Source organism: Falco cherrug, chromosome 4 (genome assembly GCF_023634085.1).
Source record: "Falco cherrug isolate bFalChe1 chromosome 4, bFalChe1.pri, whole genome shotgun sequence".
NCBI classification, from domain to species: Eukaryota; Metazoa; Chordata; class Aves; order Falconiformes; family Falconidae; genus Falco; species Falco cherrug.
In genome coordinates, this window is record NC_073700.1 from 23225094 (window position 1) to 23247486 (window position 22393).

Below are 22393 nucleotides of genomic sequence, written 5' to 3' on the forward strand. Positions count from 1 at the left end.
CATGCTACTGACTTAACAATTTCAGATATCCAGTTTTTCCTCCAACTTTTTTCCTTCTAAAATAGTCTTCCTTATCTTTCTTACTTGTATGTGATCTGTTTTCACGGACACCAGCTCACAGTGAAATGAAACCAAGGAGAGGAACAGCTGTAAGAGAAATACAGAGGCTAATATATACATATATATGATGTTGATTATTTTTGAAGGTGTTGCAAAATGCTTTGCTGATAATGAAAAAAAGAATATATTCTTTATGGTCTGAGTTCAGAATTTGATGACTAACCAACAGGGTTTCAACTGGATTTAAGATTAATGATTTAATTCCAGCAAGCTGTGGATGTGGCTGAGGTTTGTAATCTCATGAAGCTCTCAGCTAAGAGGTTGAAGGATGGCTCAAATTCAGCACAAGGAAGTGCTTAGCTATTAAAAAAAAATACAAAATTCCAAAAAAATACCACCAGAAGCATCGCAAGTGCTCTAAACCAACATAACTGTCCTTAAATTTTTCAGTTGTTTGTCTTCCAGAGAGATGGTAAATCATGTTTTTAATGTTTTGGTTTTAAATCCAACAACAGCTGATTTGCTTCTTATTTGTTTGGGCAGTGTTAAACCCAGGAAAAAAACAGTGAGAGTGGTTATTTAAGAAAATAATAAAATTCAATTCTCTCTCACTGTTTAGTGACTCTCAAATATTTTACCTTCACATCCCCAGTCTAGCAAAGCAAAGGAGCTTGGAGTTCATTTTCCTCTGTTAGAGACAGTATTGAGTTTTATCCAACATTAATAAATATGGGCAAGCTGTTCTGCATCCAGCTGTGGCTGCATTTACCCCAGGATGTTTCACTGGGAGAGATGTGCTTTGTGTGGAACTTACCCACCTCCTCCCTGAACAGAACGGAAGGGTGTCTTACCTGTCATAATAAGATTTGTAAAATAGTCGAGTTTGGATTTGTTTGTTTGTTTGTTCACAGCCGTTTTCAGAGACTTTAACTGCACTCTGTTGTTCTCAAGCTTTTTCTCTGACCTTGGAGTGCGAGTGCCTTTAGGTAGAGTGAGTGAGATGGAAAGATGTGGCTGGGGGGTTGGGTTGGTTCATCCTGGGCTGTGGGGCTGTCAGGACCGGGGGGTCGCTGCAGCCTCACTGTAGCAGAGCCCACAGACATCAAAAGCCAGAGGGGATGCCCATCATTAAGGGAAAAGACAGAAGTATCATGGGCTGCCACTCCCGGATTTACTCATTCCTCCCATCACCTCCCCTGACTGTTCCTCTCCTCTCCTTGCCACCACCCATCTGACCTGTTTTGCTTTCGGCACTGCTGGAAGGCTCCGGTATCAGTGGGGCTGTGGGTGCTTGGCACCTCCGGGCTGGCTGGCTGAGAGCAGTGGGGCCAGCTCCGTCGCCCTCCTTTCCCCGCACTGCCAGCAGCCCCAGCAGCTGGGGGGCATGCCCTGGTTTCTGGGGTTTTAAATAGTGTAATTGCAAGTGACGCCAATCAGGAAATACACGTTTGGGTCAGTAACTTGGCAGAGCAACTCTGGTTTGGACGCTCTTACAAGTAAAGTTTGCACGAAGGGCAATATATGTAAAGGTTTGTTTGCAGTTTTTCCCCCCCATGAGTAAATTGTCTTTACCAGCTTTGGAATTAAAATACTAGGGTGTTGTGTGTTTATATTATTAAGTAAATACAGGAATGTATCATCTGTTAAGATAGGTTTGTTATTTTGGTATGTTTTGTCAAAAAGTGCACATTCCTTATAGAGAACCCGTTGGCTGGCCAGGCGCCGTGAAGGAAGAGCTTGCCTTTTTGTTTTTCTGTACCAATCACACAGTGTTTCAAGTCATTCTACCCACAAACTTGTTGGGAATGTTTCTTTCCCAAGGCTAACGAAGCTGTGAATTGAATTTAAATTAATATCGTGATTACTGGGAATCCAAGGCACACTAGCAACCTTGAAAAGTTTGTTGCATATCAATTCCAGCCCGTTGAAAAAGTCACTCCGGGAGTTAAGATTAGCTTTGAGTCCTCCTGGGTTAGTGCTGAGTCTCATCGCTTCTTGCCTGTGTCCGTTGGGACTCATGCTGCGGGAGGGCAGTGCGAGGAGGGCAGCAGGTGCGCTGGGCTGAGCGCTGCCAAAGCCAGCGTGCGTCAGCTGGGCTGCGTGGCGAGCCGGGCTCCGTGCCTTGCTTGCCCCGCGCTCTCCCGTGGGCTGCCAGTTTGAAGCTTCACGACGAAGAGCACGGAGCAATGAAATGCTGGCTCAGATACCGCCGCGCGGTGACACCCGGGCTCAGGGGGACATGGTGGTGCTGGGGGTCCAGGCAGGCGGGGCTGTGCCGGGCTGCAGGCAGACACTGTACGTTCACTGTGGCACTGCAGTAGGAGCACAGTGCTTCGCATTCCAGGGTTGAAGCGAAAGCTTTGGGGAGAGGTTTAGTAAGTTCAAAGAGAGAGTGGCTTAAGGGTAGCATTATTTTTTAATATGCAGATATAGAGAAGCTAAGAAACACAATGTTTGTAAAGTTTCAGATTAATGTTGTTTTTGTACTTTCCTTTTAAATGAAGGCATTGAGGCCTCTGGGTTTGTTCCTTTTGTTCAAGATTGCCTGTAAGTGTTAGTCACTGAGAAGTACAGGCTCGGCTGCAATCTCTGTGCTGCCACCGACTCAAAGGCAGTGCCCCATAGCACTCCAGACCTGAGCTCCCATGAGGCAGCACGTTTTGAAAAAACACATACCACTGCAAGTCAAAATGTAAACTTCTCCTTCTCTGCAGCATAGTATTTTGCTGAAGTTACACTTCTGGCTGTTTTGTGGTGTTCAGTTATGGGAGTTCTTTTGGGGTTTCTTAGACACTTTGAAGATGTGATCTTTTTGGAGTATTAAAGAGAGTTATCTGCCACTGCTCAGTACAAGACACAGCTCATAACCACAATGGCATTAGCAAGAAATTTTATTTCAGATGGGGTTTGAACCAGTACCTTTTCAAATGGCATTGCTGCTTCGTAGCAAAGAAATTAGGTAGAAAGCTCTAATTGGACCATAAAGAACCATTGTAAAATAAAGATACAGGGAGCTTTCTCTTTGCCCCCTTGAAATTAAATGAACTGCTTGCCCAACCCACAACAGACTCAGCTTCCTCAGGTTGGAGGTGCTTCTCTGACGCGAGCCAGCTGTTACTCATTCGGTGAGTACATGTCTGTGTCTCTGTATTTCTGTGCTTTGCATATTGCTCCCAGGGCTTATGTTGGCATCTTCTCTTTGATGTTCATATTCAACTGTTATTTCAGGACACTGGAGACTGTGTGGGTGGTTGTTTTGAGAGAAGGAGATGCATACGCACATATATACACACAAATTGGTTGGTGCTCTAAGAATTCACAGAGTAATATTTAGCTATTGATCACTGGATATATCATCAGTGGTCTTTGTTTTGGGATAACCTGAATTAAATCTTCTGAAGAACAATTTTCCTCTCAGTGATCTAATGCTGAAGTTGTCTGAGCTGTCTGTTGGACACATTTGGGCACAGTATTTCCCTCCAGAAAGGAAGAATTTTATTTTTAGAAAGCCTGCTATCTTGGTGTGCCAGCTCCTGATCTGCATGTGATCTGGTAGGAACCTCCAAGCCTTCCTCTGCAGGTTTGCTCTGCGCAGAAGGCGGTGACGGGTACCCGTGATTAGAGAGGCTTCACAGGGGAGCATTTCTTCCTCCACACAGCAGACAGCCATATGCTGCTTTCCAGCGTTTTTGCGAGGCAGCAGAGCCAAGGGCAGCAACCAAACTTCCCATCCTTGCGAGCGGAGCTCAGCAGCACATGGCTAGCACACAGCAAGCACATGAAGAAGGCAAGTGATGGTTTCCCACGCACACACAGACACACACACTAGGAAATCCTAGTGTTTTCTAGTGCTGTTAGTCTTTGCTTCTGTGCAGACTTTTAAGCCTCATTTGTTCATAGGAATTAATTTTCCATTTGTTAGTAAAACAGAATCTGGGAAGGGCTGGAGCTCAGGGGACCTCACCAGACCCAGTGTGAGTGAGCCCCTCTGAGCCACTGAACCAGAGCTGGCTCATGCAGAATTATATATATATGTATAAATGTTTTAGTTTGGAATTCTGTTTCAACGTAGAAACAGAAGTCAAGAAAAGATTTTACCACCTTCTCCCACTCCCTTAGAGCAGTGCTGGCACTGATACTGTGCCAAGCACAGCACTGGCATTACGTTTGCCTCCTTAACTCACCCCGGCCGATGCAGAGAGCTGGGAGGGTGTTCCAGTACTGAGCTGGGAGTGCGGGTGGTTTTGTTGATGAAACAAAGGTGCAGGAGAAGGGCATTAGGGAGGGGTGGTGGTGAGGTGTTCCTGCAGCCCATCTGAAGCATCATACCCTACATCTGCCAGCGTGGCTGGAGCTGCTTCTGTGGGAATGGGGAGGGAGAGGGAGGAGCTCCCCTCTCCTCTTGGCATGAGGTTGCATCTTTACAGATATTTCTGACATTATAGTTTAAGAGGTTAAGACATTTGTCTAATGCACAGGAAGTATCTTGGAAGTGTTTGTTTTACCATGTATATTTCATGTATTTTTTCATGTCAAACAGAAATTGCAGGAGCTTTCTGATGTAAACTGTTCCTGGGTTAGGTAAAAATAGTCATGAATGGTCCCAAATACCTCCTTTTAAAAATGCCGTTCTGCAGGAGGGCTGAGAGCCACAGATTGTTCCTAATGAAACAGATAATTTTTCCTCTCTGGTATACGGCTTTGGCAAAGCAGAAAGAGTTTAATATAGTACGTAGCATTTCCAGTCCAGTGCCTGGTGGACTGCCCATAGATGCTGCAAAACAGGCAATGAGGAATGATGCTTCTTTGAGCAGAACCAATGGTCTCAATGTTTGTTCATGTCTGTGGTGAATTTGGGCTCAAGAAAGAGCTCTGAGTAAGGACTTTGGGATTAGGTCCATGGATACTAAGTGACCGTTTTCCTTTATAATTATTACAGTGTTTTATTTTGGGAAGCTTCAGACACTGAAATTGGGGGCAGTGAAACACAGAATACAAATACAATCTGCTTGTGCCATAAGGTGATGGAAGAAATAAAAGGTTTGGTCCTCTGTCTTTTCTACAAGTTTGGGTTTTGGTGTTTTTTTTTCAACAAGAAAATAAAATAACATTAATATACCTGCCATCTGCTAACTAAATACCAGTGTAGCCCACTGGAGAAGTGGCTTTTTCAGGGAGAGGCAGAAGCCGAGATGGATCCCACTGCTGGGAGCATCTCCTGTAGCACCATGCCATCAGCAACTGCCCTGCTGACACCTTCCAACGGGGTTTGTGTGGGGCATGGGGTGAGGCAGGTTCCTGTGTGGTAGCGAAGCAGAGCTGAGCTGCATTGAACCTGCGCTGGCAGCTGGAGCTCACGGCACCTGGGGGGCTTGCTGTGGTATCTGTGGGGTCTCCTTCCCTTTCTGTGCTGTTCCTGCCCTTCCCCACCCAGCTGTCGGGAGGATGAGGGGGCAGGTATGTGCATTCAGTGCTCAGCGCTTCTGCTTCTCCAAGAGACTGCATGTATTTTATCAGAAATGTCTATTAAATCACATATGTAATTCATTCATGTATATTAAATCCTCTACCAAGATAACTTTCAGTCTAATATATTTACAGTAACTTTATTTCCACTCTGCTTGAATTCATACATCTCATACATTTCTTTATCTTATCAGCTCTTGCATTACTCTTTACAAATGCTGGTAAGTATTAACTTGTTTAATATTACTCTTCCTCTTTGGGGTTATTTTTTGTCTGTCTTTGAAAGAAATTGAAAGCAGGAGTTCCTAAATTCTCAGAAGAATTATTTTTTTTTTCATATGGTATTTCTGACTCGGTAACCACAACCTAAAAAGATTCTCTCTCCAGGCCACTTAAAATTAGTCTCTGAAATCCTCTGTGACTTACCTATTCTTTCTCTTTATTGGAAAGCCAGAAAAGAAATACTAGTTCATAATCTCTCAAGCAAAGTGAAAATAAAAAAGGTTGAGGCTTTTATTAAAGTAAAATGCAAGCATGGCATCCCTGCTTGCAAGCCACAAATTAATATGGCTGCAATACACATTTAGAATGAATTCACTGTGAGCATTATGTGTTTATTAGTGTTGGTGTTTTCCTGCATGAGTAGCTATTGATTACTGTCCTAGTTCTCACCACGGGGATCTGGAACATCCCAGGGGGGATCTCTGTGGGCTCCAGCTTCTCCATTGCTGGGGCTCCACGTGCGTGCACACACATGAATTGTGTGTTTCTGAAACAGGCTGAGCCCCACTGGGTAAGACAGGTTCAGACACAAAAATAAATGTGCTAATTTTAGTAAGTGGGCAGAGATCTGAAGGAGTTTACTTGTTTATTTGATTGGAGTGGTTTGGTTTTTTTTTCCTTTTAGTTTGCATTGTTAATGCTTGAATGGTTATAGACTTTTGAAAGTAATAGTTTAGGAAATAATACACATAATAATACACATAATTTCCTTAAAGATGATACAATGAATGCTAAAGTGCCCACTTTGCTCATGCTGGGTTTGCAGATCTGCTTGGGGAATGTGTTTTCATTTTGTTGACTGACTACGTGACAGCAAAGGAAATGGAAAATAATATAGGAAAAAAAAAATCCTCCATGTAATCACATACGCTAGCTCTTTAGAGAAATGAAGCAGGAGTCAATAGACCAATGATCTTGATCTCCTGGTAACAATAGATAAACACAAACCTTTTGCCTCATAGTTAAAATATAATTGTAGGATGGTGAAGAACTATGTGTTTGCAAGTCAAGATACCCCTCTGTGCAGTTTATGGTAATACGTCTTCAAAGTGTAGTTCAGTCTTTGTTTCAATTATGTGATATGGTCCATCTGGAAATTGATTCACTTGTTCACGTTAGCAGAGCTGTAATGCGACCAGCATGCCGTGGTGTGCCTCAGCCTGCTGCTCCACCTCGGAGCCTGGGGCTGGAAGGGGGTGAAGGATGTGGTCATGGGCAACGCCCGCTTACTTTGGGGTGCTGTAAGATGGAGAGCCTCTGGTTAAGTTGTCACACTGCCTCTGCCCACTCTCAAACTACTGTTAAAATTAGGGGAAAGAAAGAAAAAGAGCTAGAGAGAAAGCACAGGCTCTGTGTCTGAGAATCCAGTGATTACTAATCCCCTTGAAGGAGCCTTCAGCTGATTTCTCTTTGCCCTCTGTGTCTGCTGCTCCCTGCCAGCCTGCTGTCTGATGTTGCCTCCAGAAAGGAGCAGCTCGGCCAGCCCCTCGGGTACCGTTGCTGAGCGGCTTGCAGCACATTTGGGAGCATCCGTCCCCAGAAGCATGGCGCAGCATTGCTGCCCGCGGGGAGGAGGGCTTGCCAGGAATGCTGAGCACCACGTCTGCTGGGAGATGGGGCAAATTAATTGGCGATTTCTCTGCTAGAAAAATTCCATTGGCTTTGGGTGACGGGGGTTTTGGGGAGCAGAGGCTATTGGTGCAGCCCGAGCCCAGGTGCTGTGTGTCTGTCCTGCTGCTGGCTGAGCTGCCCCTGTGCTGCTCCTCCCCTGCAAAACAGGCAGGAGCCACAGCTCTGGGTGTACGGCGCATGCGTGTGCATGGGGGAGTGCGCCAAGAGCTCCCATACACACCTGGCATTGAGCTGCAGTCAACCAAAGCTTATTGCACTTGGAGTCTTTCCTCCCTCTTAACTAAGTTATGACACAATTAAAAATGTGATTAATCATGGAAGCTATTTAATAAAGGGCCAGGCAAATGGAAGGTTTCCACTTATAGAAAAACACAGGCAGTGGGGGAAGAAAAAACCTCTCGTACTGCTCTCTCAGCTCTGCTGGTGGTTCAGCAATGGCTCATGGTCCTGATGTATCTCACCTTCCAAAAAGTAATTGTGTTACAATTTGTGGAAGTAAGTATGAAGCACGTGAGTGGCATCAATTTGATTATTACTACTGAAAAGAGAATGGTCTAATTGCTTGTGAATGATGATTAAGCCTAATTAGAGTCACTGTTTTGCTATTACACTGATAACAGCCACCTGTAGTGCCTAGGCTTCCATATATTCTCCACGAGCAGGTATGGTGCCCACGTTTTTACTTCCCTGTGCTGAGGACAGTAGGTGCAGTTCTTGGCTTTCTGCAGTGTGGCGTGTACCTGAGCACCTGTGGCGCAGTAAGCTCCCACAGGTATTTCTGAAGTGAAACTAACCTTTTATTTCTATTTCTCTCTCCAATTTCTGTTCTGGGATACTCATGGTGGTTAACTGGTTGAAAGTAGCCTTGTAATGAGGACATACTCTGAATCTTTGTTTTCAAGTTTATTCTTTGTGTTTCTCAGTTTGATTACCACTTCACATAGCGTGAATTTCCAAAGAAAAATATTTTAGGATCTAATGGAAGGAGTTGCTGATGACATCTGGATGTTATTGACATCCCTTCTGTTCCTCAGCAGAGGTGTGCTGAGCTGCCACATAGGCTTTGCTGCTAAAGGCACTTGCATGGAAAGAGCCTGTTGTTCTCTGCCTTTATCCCTTGGCTTGTGGATTTTGTGGGTTTACGACGGCTACAGCCTACTGCTGCGTGCAGGAGTCAAGGACAACAGGAAAAGTATCAGTCTCGTGTGGAAGAAAAGATGCTGAAGATGGATTTCTTGTGTGTTGGTAGTCATGCCCAGATGAGGCATTGGGTTGGGATGAAACAAAATCTGCAGGGTGGCCGCTTCTGAGTGGGAGGTTTGAGTGGCTGCTGGCCCCGTCCCACGCAGGGGTGGCTGGTGATGGGCACTTGTCAGTGTGCCCTGTTTGGGGCTGGAAATGGCTTCTGAGGCTTTCCAGCTGCCGTAAGCAATGGCTTAAATCAGAAACTAAGCAGTGGGACAGCCTCTTTGCAAAGTTGGGGTTCTGGATTTCTTTTTTTTCCTGGGGATCTGCTGGATTTATTGGACAAAGGCTAGAAGGACGCAGGTTAGCTGGGAGCACGTCCCTGCGCCTGGCTGGTGGCGTGGGCTTTCAGCCTAGGGAGATGGCATCTCGCCCGCAGGGGCTATGGGCCGCTCCACCACACCACGGGGTTTGGGAGCCCGAGCACTGCTTCGGAGACCCGGCTCTGTCTTACAGTAATTTTCAATTATGTAACGCTGCTTCAGATGTTTGTCTTGCACTCTATTAAAATTTGCATTAAGCAGTTCACTTAAACAGGGCCAAGAAAGAAGTTTAATACAGTACTGCAGCAACTTTTGTGGAGTTAAATTGGTGTGCTTTATTTAAAAAACAAAAAATATATGTACCTGAACTTTTTCTTTTAACGTCTCCTTAGAATTTAACTTATGTTTTTAGCTTTGGCAGTTATTTAAAATGCTGATGTGTCAGTCCCCAAAGAGAGAATACTTGTCTCGAGTATTGCCACTTGAAATTTTGGGAAGCCACACAGATGTTCATCTCCTCATTATGGAAATAATGTATTTGGTTAATGTGTTGGTATGAAGAGAGGGGAATACAAATTATCTTGCAACTTGAGAGCCATTTAAAAGTTTCCTTATGCTTAGACTGCCTTATTCATCTCTGCTAACGCATCTCTGACGAGGGAGGTCTCCTGAACCCTCCAGGTCTGGAAGTGCCCTGCGAGGTGCCAGCTCTGGCTGAGCTCCTGCTGCCCTGTGCCAGCAGCCCAGCCCTGGCTGGTGCCCGGTGCTCGGGCAGCGCGACACCAGGGACTCACTTTCACCGCAGCACCCGGGGGAGATGCTGCTGGGTAGTTACCTTCTCAGAAGATCTGCGTGCCACTCCTTGGGGATGAGGCTTGAGTTTCTGTGCTGAGTACTGTGCTTGCAGCCTGTAAGAAAAATGAGAGGATCCAAGGCAGGAACTGGCCAAGGGTGCTTGCCTGATGGTCCTTAAGGCTGGCCAGGATCCCAAGGGATGCTTAGCTAATGGTGGGGTAGCCCTGCCAAATGGAGGTGATGAGGAATGGGTGCTTGGAGGGTATTCTGCTCCCAAAAAGTTTAAACCAAATTGGAAAACGCTTTTGCTTTCCCTAAAAGGTGCAGGGTATCCCAACAGCAAGTCCTTGGGGCGATGTGGGCATTCCTGTGCGGGACTCCATGGCCTTGAGGCCAGCCCCAGTGACGTTACCGTGTCCCCCAGCCTCAGAAATCACCCTTGTTATCTGCTCGCATGCAAGTCTGAGTACTCTTCTGGATTGTGCCGTGTGGTTTGGTGTGATTAATGCACACAGTTGGCATAGAAGCTGAAACTTTGGGTTAGCAGCCTCAGGCAAGACGGCTGTAGAGAGGGAAGGAGAGAGCAGTCATTATATCACTCCATCTCATGCCCTAGCACACTCTGGCTGGATGGCATTATTAAAACTGCCTTATAATGAAGAAGTCAGTTGTCAAGACTCGAGGAAGTGATTTTTTTTTTATTTATTTTTTTTTTACAGACTAAGCTTGGAGGGAAGAATGCAATAGAGTTTTTGGGTAATTTCTTAGGGATGTTATGGTAGTTTAAACTACTGAGACGTGACTTTGCTGTGCACAGCCAATTATATCAACTCTCCCGGCGCAATGCATGGATGGTCTCTGTTGTGCCAGTTTATGTATTGGCTCCACCTGACTGCAGCTCACAGCTCAGGCTTGCAAGTGTCTGCCATGTGTACTGTTGAAATGATGGCTCTGCAGAGAAGAGGCATCATGTTAAATAGCATTTTGAAAGAGCGCTGTTACTTTCATCTAGCCGGTGTTACCATGTCAACAGCAAAAAAAAAAAAAAAAAAGGCAACTTTCGATGTCTGATTTGGGGGGTGCTGTGTGTGTATAAGTATGGGTCTGTGAGTGTGCATATAAATTTTAGGATACACAAATATATTTACACATACCGTAATTATTCTTGTTGACATGGTAACACTTCAGCGAGGCACATGCAAATATATACAGAGAAAGAAAGCAAATTAACTCTGCATATTGAAAGAATTGAATGCAGCATAAGGAAATAATATTTGAAACCCAGCAAATTCCACAGCCTGGGGCTGCCTCGTGCGCGGCGGAGCTGCCCCCGGCGCTGCCCTCCCCGCGGCACTAGCCAGGTACGTCGCAGCCACCGTCAGTGTGTGTCTCGCCTTATTCTCCCACTGCAGGCAGGAGGAGGACAGGCTTTGATTTCCTTTCATGTTTTGTTTGCTGCGAAGGTATAACAATGCAACTGAGCATTGATTTGGGGTTTGCAAGTTGGCTTTAAGGACGTGTGCCAGAACGGCACAGCTGGGGGTGGGCATTGACCACCGTCAGGGTTATTTATGGCTTTACAGCTCAGAATTTAGGTCGTGTGTCACAGAATGATGGAAAATTACCTTTTTTGTGGCATCACTGTTGGTCCTGTTCTTGGCTTGTCTGCTGAAGTAGAGGATGTGTGCAGCGGGGGCATGGGGGGCGACCCACCCAGCAGCCAGGGTGCTCTGGGTGCTGCGCTGCCGAACCCCCACCGTCCCTGCCGCGGCGCCGGGCAGTGACTGCAGCCGCTCCGGCTCTGATGTCCCATTTACTTCATTTTGGCATGTTTGTTATGCATACTGATTGATTTTTGTTATTTTTTATTACTAATTTCAACCTGTTGAACATCTTTTAGGGATTACTCCAGCTGCTGCATTACCACATAGAGGGATTTCTGTATTTTTATCCTCATTTTAAATTATGCAAGCAGATGACTTGAGCTTAAATGCTTTTAAGGATATGCAGTGTGCATTTTGTCGGCTGCTGCTGCTATCAAAGGGGAGAAAACCACTCTCATGTTCTTCATTTAGACCTTCTGTACCTCTCTGGTTTTACTGCTCTATGTTATTAAAATGAAACAGGCTATCTGTGGAGCAGCTTCTCCTGTTTAGTCAAAAAGGGTGGGAAGGATGAACTTGGGAAACCGATGGGAGGAAGACTTCAGTGCGTACGAAGGGATTCAGTTAAATAGTTAATTGCAAAGGAAAAACTGAAATAACAGCTCAGAATCTGGGGGTAAGCATTATTGATAGGAAGGAGTGATCAGCATCCTGACCCGCGGGCCTGACTTGCCACTGCTTGGCTCCGTGTCCCTGGGTGACGCTGTGTAACTTCGCTCGAGTTCTACTGCTGCCAGATGAGATTAATGCAAAAGCTGGTATCTGTTGCTTTCTGCTTTACTGGAAAATATAATTTCAAGAAGACTGGGTAGGCAGGTGAGAGGGAAAGCAAGCTATTAACTGAGTTGCCTGGTGATAAGCATTAAAAAAAAAAAAAAAGCGAGGGGGGGGTTTACTCATCTTCAGGTTGGGGGGCGGGGGGGGAAGAATGGAAAAGTACTTCATGGCTAAGGTCCTGGCAAGACAAATAGCCCATTTTCAGTAACTGGGCAGCAGGAAAGCATTGATTGCTGGGAGAGATATTCTACTTCTGGATGTATTTTTAGATCTGTTCTGTTTGACCTGATTCTGGTGATAATCTTTACAGCAGATACAGATCCTCACTCGCAAGAGTAGGCTTATCTGAGCAGTGCTTCTCCCTTGTCTGGCACTCTGCGTATTGCAATTCATAAAAAAATTATTCATTCCCGCAGCAGGAGTCGTTTGAATAAGAAGTGAAGTATTCAGCTGAGAGCACCGTGCACGTTAGGCAACCGGGGTGACTTATGCTGGTGTCAGCCGAGAAAGTCCCTCTGCGGCTGAAAATGCAAAACCCTTATGCATTATGAAGTCTGCAGTTTGGGGGAAGAGGAACACAAGCCTTCTTCATCTTATGCCTGTAGCATGGATTTGGTCTTTTTGCCACTCATAAACAGTAGGTCCTTCTAGGTTCAAACGTCAGCCTCCTGCCTGGGAAAGAGAATGATCCTGGTGCCGTCCAGAAGACCGTGGCAGCAAGAGGAGCCAGGGATGGGGATGAGCTCCTGGCTGTGTGTCCAGTGCCTGCTGCAACAGGGAAATCTCATCCTCGGATGGGGCCTCTGGCTGGTATGGTGATGAAAATAACGAATAGCAGAAATAAATATAGGGTTTCCCCTGTTCATATGGATATAGATGGGAGCTCTGTGAAAGCAACAAGTGCCTGAGGGCAGTAAAATGTAGATAATGAGTAATAACGTACTTCTATATTAACCTTTCTGTTACAGCACTGGCTAGACACCACCTAGGTCATGATCTCATTGCTGTGGCAGCTGTGTCATCACTATCACTTCTATAAAATTATACTTGGCCAATATATATCTATTTCCGTAATACATGCTTTGTAGCATAAAATCCCAGGTTTGCCCTGAGTATGGCAAGTCGAATTTCCTTTGTGCAGGATTTATGTCATCATATATAAAAAGTCAAATGTGACATCAACTAAAATACCTTTTTTTACTGTTATTACCGGCAACTATTAAAAAACAAAACAACTGCGAAGCATTTTTATGATGTGAAGGGAGTTAATAAAATCATTTAATATTATGGCCTTTTTATGGAGTAAGAAGGTCAAGGAAGTATCTGTAGACTATCTTAATAGCTCCATAATATTGTGTAGTGTGTGGCTTGGGCAACATAATAAAATCTGAAAAAAGACTAGCTGTCTTAAAATTGATCTTATCGTTCCACACCTAATGCTTTTACCCCAAATTTAATGTCAGCAAATTAAACTATTTTGGCTTGCATGCTAGGAAAATCAGAAAAATTAGTAGCTGCTTTGCATTCACTTGACATTAGTAATAATAGTAAGTGATGTTTTACTACTTGGGTAAACAAAATTTGTATAACTAATTATATGTGGACATACTTTGGACAAAGAAGAGAAAAATATAAAATATCTTAGATGATAAAATCACTACTGTAGTGAAACTGGGTCAATATGTTCTATTTGCTGACAAGCCACACAGGCTGAGAATGAAAACACTTTAGGCACATGAGAAACACAGGAGGTCAACAACTTTGTGTTGTAATTAGGCATAATTATTTTCATTTTTAAATAACCTCAGAGCCCTCGAAGTCACTGCTGACACACAAAGTAGATGCTTCCTAGCGCGTACTAGTGATTTGGTAAACACAAAGTGACAGAAGTCTCTTTAAAAAAAGATAATAATCTCTGGTTTGCTCATGCCAATAGCAGTTATCATCCCGGGTCCTCAGGATTCCCCCCACCCCGCCCGCAGATCGCCTCCAGGGATAGGGAACCTGGCTTAGCTGGTGCTGGATCCCCTGGTTTAATCTCTTTCTTTTCCTAGGGGATTGCTCCTCTTCGGGCACCTCCCTGCCCTCCTGCACAGCTGTCTGCCTTGGCTGCAGCCTTCTTTTCCCTGTCAATGCGTGCCTGACACCTTCCCCATGATAAATGCCTCCTCTGTGAACCTGCCGTCCCCCTGCCCCCCCGTAACGCAGCTGACCATGGCAAACCACATCGTTAGTCTGGGAGTCTGGTTTATTCTCCAAAGCACGTATAATTCCCTCAGCCATCTCTGGCAGGGAGGCTGAGCATTATGCTTTCAGGCAGAAAATGGGCAACATGTAACATCAAATGGAAAGAGAGATGCAATATTAATGATAGAAATAAATCATTTCGCTGTTTGGTTTTTTTATTATTATTATTTTATTGGGGGGGGGTTGGGTGTAAAAAGCAACGACAGGTCAGCCAGCCTGGTTCTCCAATTGAGAATCGAGCCATTTCTCGAAGGGTTCCTGTCTCCACAGTGCTGTGGCATCCTTGTTTAGTGATGCCCTGGTCCAGGAGCAGCCAGGAGGGGTTTCTGAGAGTGGACGGGGGGCTGGAGGGCTGGCAGGGTTTCCTGGGGAAGGGCTGGGTGCTGTGCTGGCACTCTCCCCCCAGATGACCGACTGTAATCGGCGCACAATAAAACACCCAGATAAAAATTGACATGCAGAGCCTGACTCCAGCCAGCTGGGGCTGAGGCACTCCCATTTTCCCTTGGTGATTTCTAATCTCAGTCACAGAAGCACTGCTGGTAATTCCTTCCCTGATCAAAGGGGTGCTGTGGATGGCACTGTGAGTATCCCACTGAGGGAAGCAGGGAAACAACCAAAAGTGCTCATGTTCTGGTTGCATTGCAGCCAAGTGACATTTGTCAATCACTTGGACTTCAGCCCTCTGCAGAGCTTGGGATTGGGTCCCTTTTCTCCTACACCCCCCACCCCTCCCTTTTAGATTATTTTTTTTTCCTAAGTCTGTTTAATCACTACGTAGTGAATTTATATATTAATCCTGGGGTGAAAAATAAATTGACCTATTAGGTAGTATCATCTCTCCATGTGTAAGAATAATGATTTAATCAAATCACAGTGTTTTAAAGTGATAAAAGATTTATTTTAATTTTTAAAATCTCATAAAATAACTATCTATATCTCTTAGAGCTATTTGCTGAAAAAAGTAATTTTCTTAAGTATGATATATGGGGAACACTGGGAAATCGCTAAATCTTGTCACACAAGTGTAGTACTTGGCCACATACAAGGGTAAGAAGCGATTATTCCTACTCCTACGTTTAAGCATCCAGCTTTTTGGGTTGGGTCATCTAATTCCCTGAGCCCCTGAACACCAAACTCTTATGTTTAGCAGTACGCGTGTAAGTTGTCTTAATGTCTTCAGTTCAAAAAGATTAAGGTTAAGCACAGGCTTAAGTCTGTCATTATTATAAGGAGCACGTTTGCCTGTATTTCAGCTTTAATGTTTGTGAATCGTATTAATACAAAAAGGTACCTAAAATTAGATGTGCATTTCAGATGTCGCTGTGACGCCAACCCACTGACATGGATAGGACTGCTTGTGTTTGCAGGACAGCTTTGTGGTACGGGGGAAGAGCAGAAATAATCCTGACTGAGAAGAGGTTTAAGAATGTACATTTATGAGACAGTGGCAAGCATTAGCTTTTTACGAATTAACAAATTACAGACTGAATCTGATGAAGAGTCACCTAACACTGCTGATGTTATTCCTCCCGTGACTTCAGGAGTTCCTTCCCTCTGCACCAACCTGCAAAGGTGCTGCCACAGCATTTTGCAGCACGCAACGGTGTCATATTGTCACGTGTGATCAGCAGCAGAACAAGTGCTGCAGCGGCTCCTATTCATGGACCGTTTTTCTTTTGCCCCTTCAGAAAAGCAGCTACCTGCCACCGCTGCCCAGGGGCTTTTACCCCTCTTCCCTGGCTCGGTACTTTGTGGCATTTTGCACCACCTTCCTCCTAGCAGGTGCTTGTGCTTGTCTCAGTTTTGCTCAGGAGAGTCAGAGAACTCCTGTAGTCATGGCTATTAAATAAATTCATGTGACATAAATCCTTACGCATTAACTCACAGTATTTGCACGGCTCTAATCTTTGCATGGCTCCATCATAGCCTTATGATTAGTGTTCAAAATACGGTAATATAGATAAGTAATTACTTTACAAACTGTTCTTTGATAGGAATTTAAATCCTGAAACTCATCATGGGACTCCTAATGTTTGATTAAAGTTCACTGTCAAAGTTGGTTGCGTGATAGCAGCAACACTTGCAAAAGGTCAGCATTTGCTGAGAATTGAATGTTTGGGGGTTGCTTTGCTTATTATCCATGCATCTGTTTCTCTAATTTGAATATTCAAATATTTTTCCTCTAGGTTTCTTTTTTTTTCTTTTTTTTTTTTAATTTGCTGTAAAGTGCATCAATAACATTTACCCTTCTGCAAATAATGGTGAGGGTAAAAAATGAAATGGTATTGATTAGTTGGTTTAAATCAGAGCACCAAGCATGGTGTGTATTCAGTTCAACCGGTGTATTTCAGAAGTCGTAATAACTTCCCTGACAGTATTCTTGAGAATGATATAAAGAAAAAAAAACCCCATCCTAGGAGTGGTGAGATTCCACAGAGCATTCATACTAACTTTTACACTGGATGAAAATCTCATCCCCTGTGAACCGGCACAGTTCATTCAGTGGAGGTGCATGGGTTTGCACCAGATGGTATGAAACATTCTAGGTCTTATTCTGTGGTGTATCACACACTGGTCGTGTGTGTGTGCTAGCACTTTGAGTAAAAATTGTAAATATTTCTCAAATAACAGTTGGTGCCTGTGAGCATGCTGCTGGCCTCGGCCCTGCGGAGCCGTGCAGGACTCCTTCCACTTGGCCGTGGCCAGGGGGACCTTCCTTGGTCCTAGGGATGTTGGGGAGGAGGGCAGCTCCCCACGGTGATGCCTTTTGGAGGTGTTCTCCTGCCTTTTGGCTCTGTGGGAGCAGGAGTGCCCTGGTCTGCAATGCGGCCAGAGGCAGCGAGCGGGTGCCCAATACTTCCACTCAGTAAGGGATTAATAGGTATTTAGCCGGCTGCTTAGCTCCATCCCTCTGTCAGTCACTGGCCTGCTTGTCTTGATCAATAGAAAATAATGATAAAAAATGTACACTCTTTAATAGGGACCTTTATTCCTTCTTGAGAATGCAGAGGGATCATTAAAGAAATCAATGAGAATGTTATTATTTGTTATTAAATCTGTAAAGGTTTAGAGAAATTCTTACGGAATTCTATTACAGTTTTATCAAGACTTATTGATTTTATCTTATTAAGTTATAGAGCGCTTTTCCCAGAGGTCAGTTAGTTTGGCATGTCGGTAAAGTTTACTGTTTCTGGCTATATATATATATATTGCAGATCTTATGACTGAATATCCCTTTGAAATGCTCTTTTAATTATGAGTAAAACTAACGCACATAGGTTTACAAGAAAACAGGTTTGGCTTGTATGTACAAAAAAATCTAAGAGTATTTTCTGAATTTTCTTCTGACCCATCCATATGGATATTTTCCTTAGGAAGTTTCATCCTGGAAGTGCAGAAAAAGTGCTGTCCCTTCTGGAGACCATGCACAGAAATGTTTGAGTTGCTGATTTGTTATTAAGTAGAACGGCTGTGGCAGGAGAGTCTTACTGAACAATATCCCTAAAACGTGGGAAACCCAGGTGAAGTCCCTGCCTCAGCATAAGGAGGTGGCAATCGGGGGGGTCTCTGCTGTCACAGGTTGGCTCTCTTCCTGCAATTTCTTGCAGTTTTATTCTCTAGCATTTTCATTTCAAGCTGCAAAACACACGTTAAGGGCTGGGCGAGCCATACTGAGTATATGGATCTGACTCAAATACTCAGAAGTACTTAAACTCACCCCCGGGGTTTCCTCCTGTCCCATGTTGGTGTTTTGCTTGCAGGTTTCCCTGATTTGATTGCAGTCCTTCAGGCGCTGGCTACTGACTAGGCAGTGTGTCAGTAAGTTGGTATGGCTCGTTGCTTAGGGTTTGCCATCATTCTGAAGCACCCTGATGCTGTCGTTGCAAGAGAGACCTACGCGTATTTTCTAGTGAGGCTGCAGGTAAAATTTTGGTTTCAGCCTGTTTCTGGAAGACCCCAATATTTTTCTGGTTTGATTTTTGGAGATGACATGCATTCTGGCTCATGAGCAGTGGGGTTTGTGTATGTGTCATGAACAGTAGACTCAATTAGGAAAATGTGTATTATAGTTGGGTCAACAGTACGCAAAGCTGATACAAGGAGACAGATTGACCCCTCTCCTAATCTTCTTTCTTATTTGAAAACATCTGTTTACATGCTGTCTATTTTTATCCCATAGTGGATGGATTGCTATGCTAATTTAATGATGCCATATGTTTTTCCTTTGACTCAATTTCGTTGTGTGGAGTGCCAGATTGAGTCAATTTACCCACCTATTTCAGGGAAAGAAATTGTTGGCTATGGTGCAAGGAAATTTTTTCTCTCTTTCAATGGAACATGTGTTTACTGTCATTTTTTAACCACAAATCCAAAGGAAACATGTGATCATGCAATCTATAGAGAGAGTTTAGTACCTCTGTAAGAGCCTGCTGCTCCTGTGTTCCTGCCCTCTTCTGCAGTGCTAGTACAGCCCGTGAAGGCGAGTACATGGACAAAATAGATATTCTGAGACTCATGTCTTCAATGGATTTGCACATTCAGGATGATAGATAATTTACCTCTGAGCTTCTCAGTGTGCAACCAGCACTTTCAAGTCCTCTTTGCGATTTGATCTGCTTTATCCACGTTTCAGATTTGCATAGTTTAAATACCTCAACAACCCTCTTAGTAAAAGGAAAAAAACTCTTTTTCTTCTAACTGAACTTGAACTAAGATTGCAACTCTGGAAGGTTACGTGAAGAATACTGAATTTAACTGTCTCCATGAGCAAAAGCTCGGATGTTGCTCATTGCAGGCTAAAGACAGATTGCTGAGAAGGATTTAGAACTACTTGGCACTGCTAATAGTGGTGAATATGCTGCTATTTGAATACGCTTATTATAAGACCGATACAAGTCTCTGAAAAGAACAGGCACAGCATCCTTACTTCTGAAGGTGTCAGGTTTGGGAATGCCTGTAAAATTAACCAGGGATTTCAGCTTGTCTGGAGCCTGTGACCTGGCTAAAGGGATGGAACGACGATTGCATGTTTCCCTGGCACCTCTGGTGCAGAGGTGATAAACCTTTTTCCGTGTTCTATGCCAAGAATACTTGGCTGTGTCACTCCATATACTCTTCCTTCTGAACGGATGAGAGAATACAGCTTCTGTTGGCTACAAAAAGAAAAAAAGACAAGAAAAAGAGACAAAAGCCTTCTTGTATGAGCACATAGACATGCACTAGTATGTTTGGGTCTTTCAGCTGGAGAAGGGAAGGCTGAGGGCAGACCTTGTCGGTACACGCAAACACTTAAGGGCGAGCGACAAGAGGACAGGGCCAGGCTCTTTTCAGCGGTGCCCAGCGACAGGGCACGGGGCAACGGCACAAACTGCAGCACAAGAAGTTGCTTCTGAATAAGAGGAAGAACTGCTTTCCCTTGAGGGGGGCAGAGCGCCGGCACGGGCTGCCCAGAGGTGCTGGAGTCTCTGGAGACATCCCGAAGCCAGCGCTGCGCAGCCTGCCTGGGAGAGCCTGCTCCGGCACGGGCTGGGCTGCGCCATCGGCGGGGCTCCCGCCCAGCCCCCACCGTGCTGCAACTTGCCCTCGTGCAAATCTTTCGTTTGCCAAGCAAAACTGAAAGTATGCTGGAATGGCAAAACAGCAAAAATGTTGTGGTGGGAGGGTGGGGATCTCCGCTGGTCACTGCCCTGAGAACCCTCCGGTGCCTGTCAGGAGCAGCGTCACCCCAGCAGGGTGCTCTGCTGGAGCCTGCTGGCACACCATGGTGTCTTGGAGCCTTGGTCACTGCAGTAGTGGGATTTCTGCCATCGTGCCAGTACTGAGGATATCTGTCTATTGATTTGCAATTATTTGTATGCACAGAGGTTTCTTTAGGCTCAGCTTTGAAAGAGACTAATGGATAGGAAGGTGCTTAAGCACGGCGAAGTGAAGCAGTAGTACCCACAGTACTTAGAAACGTGATGTTCCCTTTGGTCTAAAGTTGCCGTTGCTTACTGGAAAAGTAAGGGTTTTTTTCAGAGTTCTGTATTGTATTGTGAGAAAAATCCATTAAAATGACCACGGTCTTTGAATGAGTATTGTCTGAACCAGTAAAGGATATTTGGTTTGGTTTTAAACTACAGATTTTGAACACTTGATAGAGAAAATTCTTACAGTATGGCAGGTCTAGTTTGTGATCGGAATTTAGCAAACTATACTTTTGTAGTAGAGTTTTAATTATTCTTGTTTGCCCTCCTGGTTCGTAAGCCTTTAGATATACCTTTTCTGTAATTGCTATACACAAGTATGTGTTTGTACATATATGTGTATGTATATACAGTGATACAAGTTGGGGGGGGGGGGCAGAAAAATCCCACAAAAGCTGTTTTTCTGGCGAGTTGGTGAGGTTACAGAGAGATGGAATATTGGTTGGGAGCCACATGAAAAAAAACCTCTGAACTAGCGGCTGCTACACAGCTATTCAATAGCTGTTACGTGGTTTCTTTCAGTGAATAGAGGGCTATGTATTTTCAGAAAAAGAAGACTCGGCGGCGGGGGGCTTCAGATATTTTTACTGCCCTTCTACTCGGCTGTTAAAAATTGCAAGTTTTTCCCCCATTATTTTGATACTGGAGTTATATGTCATTTTTACTCTTGCAAGCTGTTTCTGGCTATTTGGCTTCAGTAACAAAAAGTCTCACAGGTTTAAGGAAGGAAACCTTTTTTATTTACACACACACAAACTTCAGGATGTCTAGTCCCAGCACCTGGGAAATAGCAGTGATTCACAGTTACCACTTTGGAGTTTTGCTCTTTATCTGTACCTTTGTGAAAGGAAATTAAGGGGGAAAGACATGCCAGAAAAACAGTAAGCGTCCTGGTTATGGCCAGTTCGGATGAAACTGCCTTCTCTGGAGGTCTGGAGAGGTTAATTACAAAATTAGTTGTATTGAGCTCAATCTATTATCAGCTGCACTGTATCATTTATTTTCATTCATTATTAGTATATGTCTAATCCATGCTTTTCACTTAACTTTTTTTTTGTATTTATCTCTGTTTTACATTTATCCTACCTAGCCTTATACCTCACAGTTTAGTAGGAGAGTAATTTACTTGCAAGATGCAGCTGATGAGGCAAAGTGTGCAACAGACTTCCTTCCTTCCCGCAGGCATCTCGTGTGGCTGGAGATGCAAACGCATACTGGATATTGAGGATATAAGCAGAGTATTTTTTTTTCAGGCTGCAGTGTTTCCCGTGCAGTCCGACCTAGGCTTCAGCTTTCTGTCTGTCTCCTTCTCCAGGGTTCGATGCCTATTTCACCTCCCGGACCCTGGAGAACAACAGAAGGAATGTGTGGTTTGCAGAGTACTGGGAGGAGAACTTCAATTGCAAGTTAACCATCAGCGGGTCGAAGAAGGAAGACACGGACCGTAAATGCACAGGTAACTTGATTGGCTTCCCCCTCTTCGTGCGGCTGCAGTGGAGTAGCTGCACAGCTGATGTAAGGAAGCTTGGCTGGAGACAGATTGAAAAAATAAATTGACTTTTTGTAGGTTGTAGAGAAAAAGGAACAGCAGCATCAGTCTTGCAGGACAAGAGAAGTAGATGGAAAGAGTAAATTCTTCTATTTCTTCCTTTTTCTGGCTGTTCATCCAGCAAGAAAATCATTATTTCCCATGGGTCCCAGAATTATGTCTGAGTGCAGGGTGGCTTGAGGGTTTGTTTGTGTAAGTTTGTTTTAGATGGGGAGTATTTCCACAGCTTATGCTTTGTCACCCATCTGCAAATCACAAACCGTCCACCTACTGTGTTCAAAGCCCCGTCTGCTCGTGCCCGTATACTGACCACGTGCGTTTCGATTTAACTTTTGGAGGTGATGCACCTGTAGGAAGGTATTAGCACGGAGTGAGATATTTTCATTTTAGGTAGCATAAAGTTGATCAATTTTTGGTTTCACTAATGTTATTTAGGAAATTTGG

The 22393-nt window shown here is 44.3% G+C and overlaps 1 protein-coding gene across 3 annotated transcripts in view; it reads left to right on the forward strand.

Annotated features, from left to right (window-relative positions):
- GRM7 (glutamate metabotropic receptor 7) overlaps positions 1-22393 on the forward strand; it is a 304125-nt gene that overhangs the window by 168265 nt on the left and 113467 nt on the right. For all 3 annotated transcript variants that reach the window (XM_055708082.1, XM_027811686.2, XM_027811687.2), the window contains exon 5: positions 21716-21856. In XM_055708082.1, the coding sequence (XP_055564057.1) occupies positions 21716-21856 (141 nt within the window). The remainder of the gene's footprint in view (positions 1-21715; positions 21857-22393) is intronic.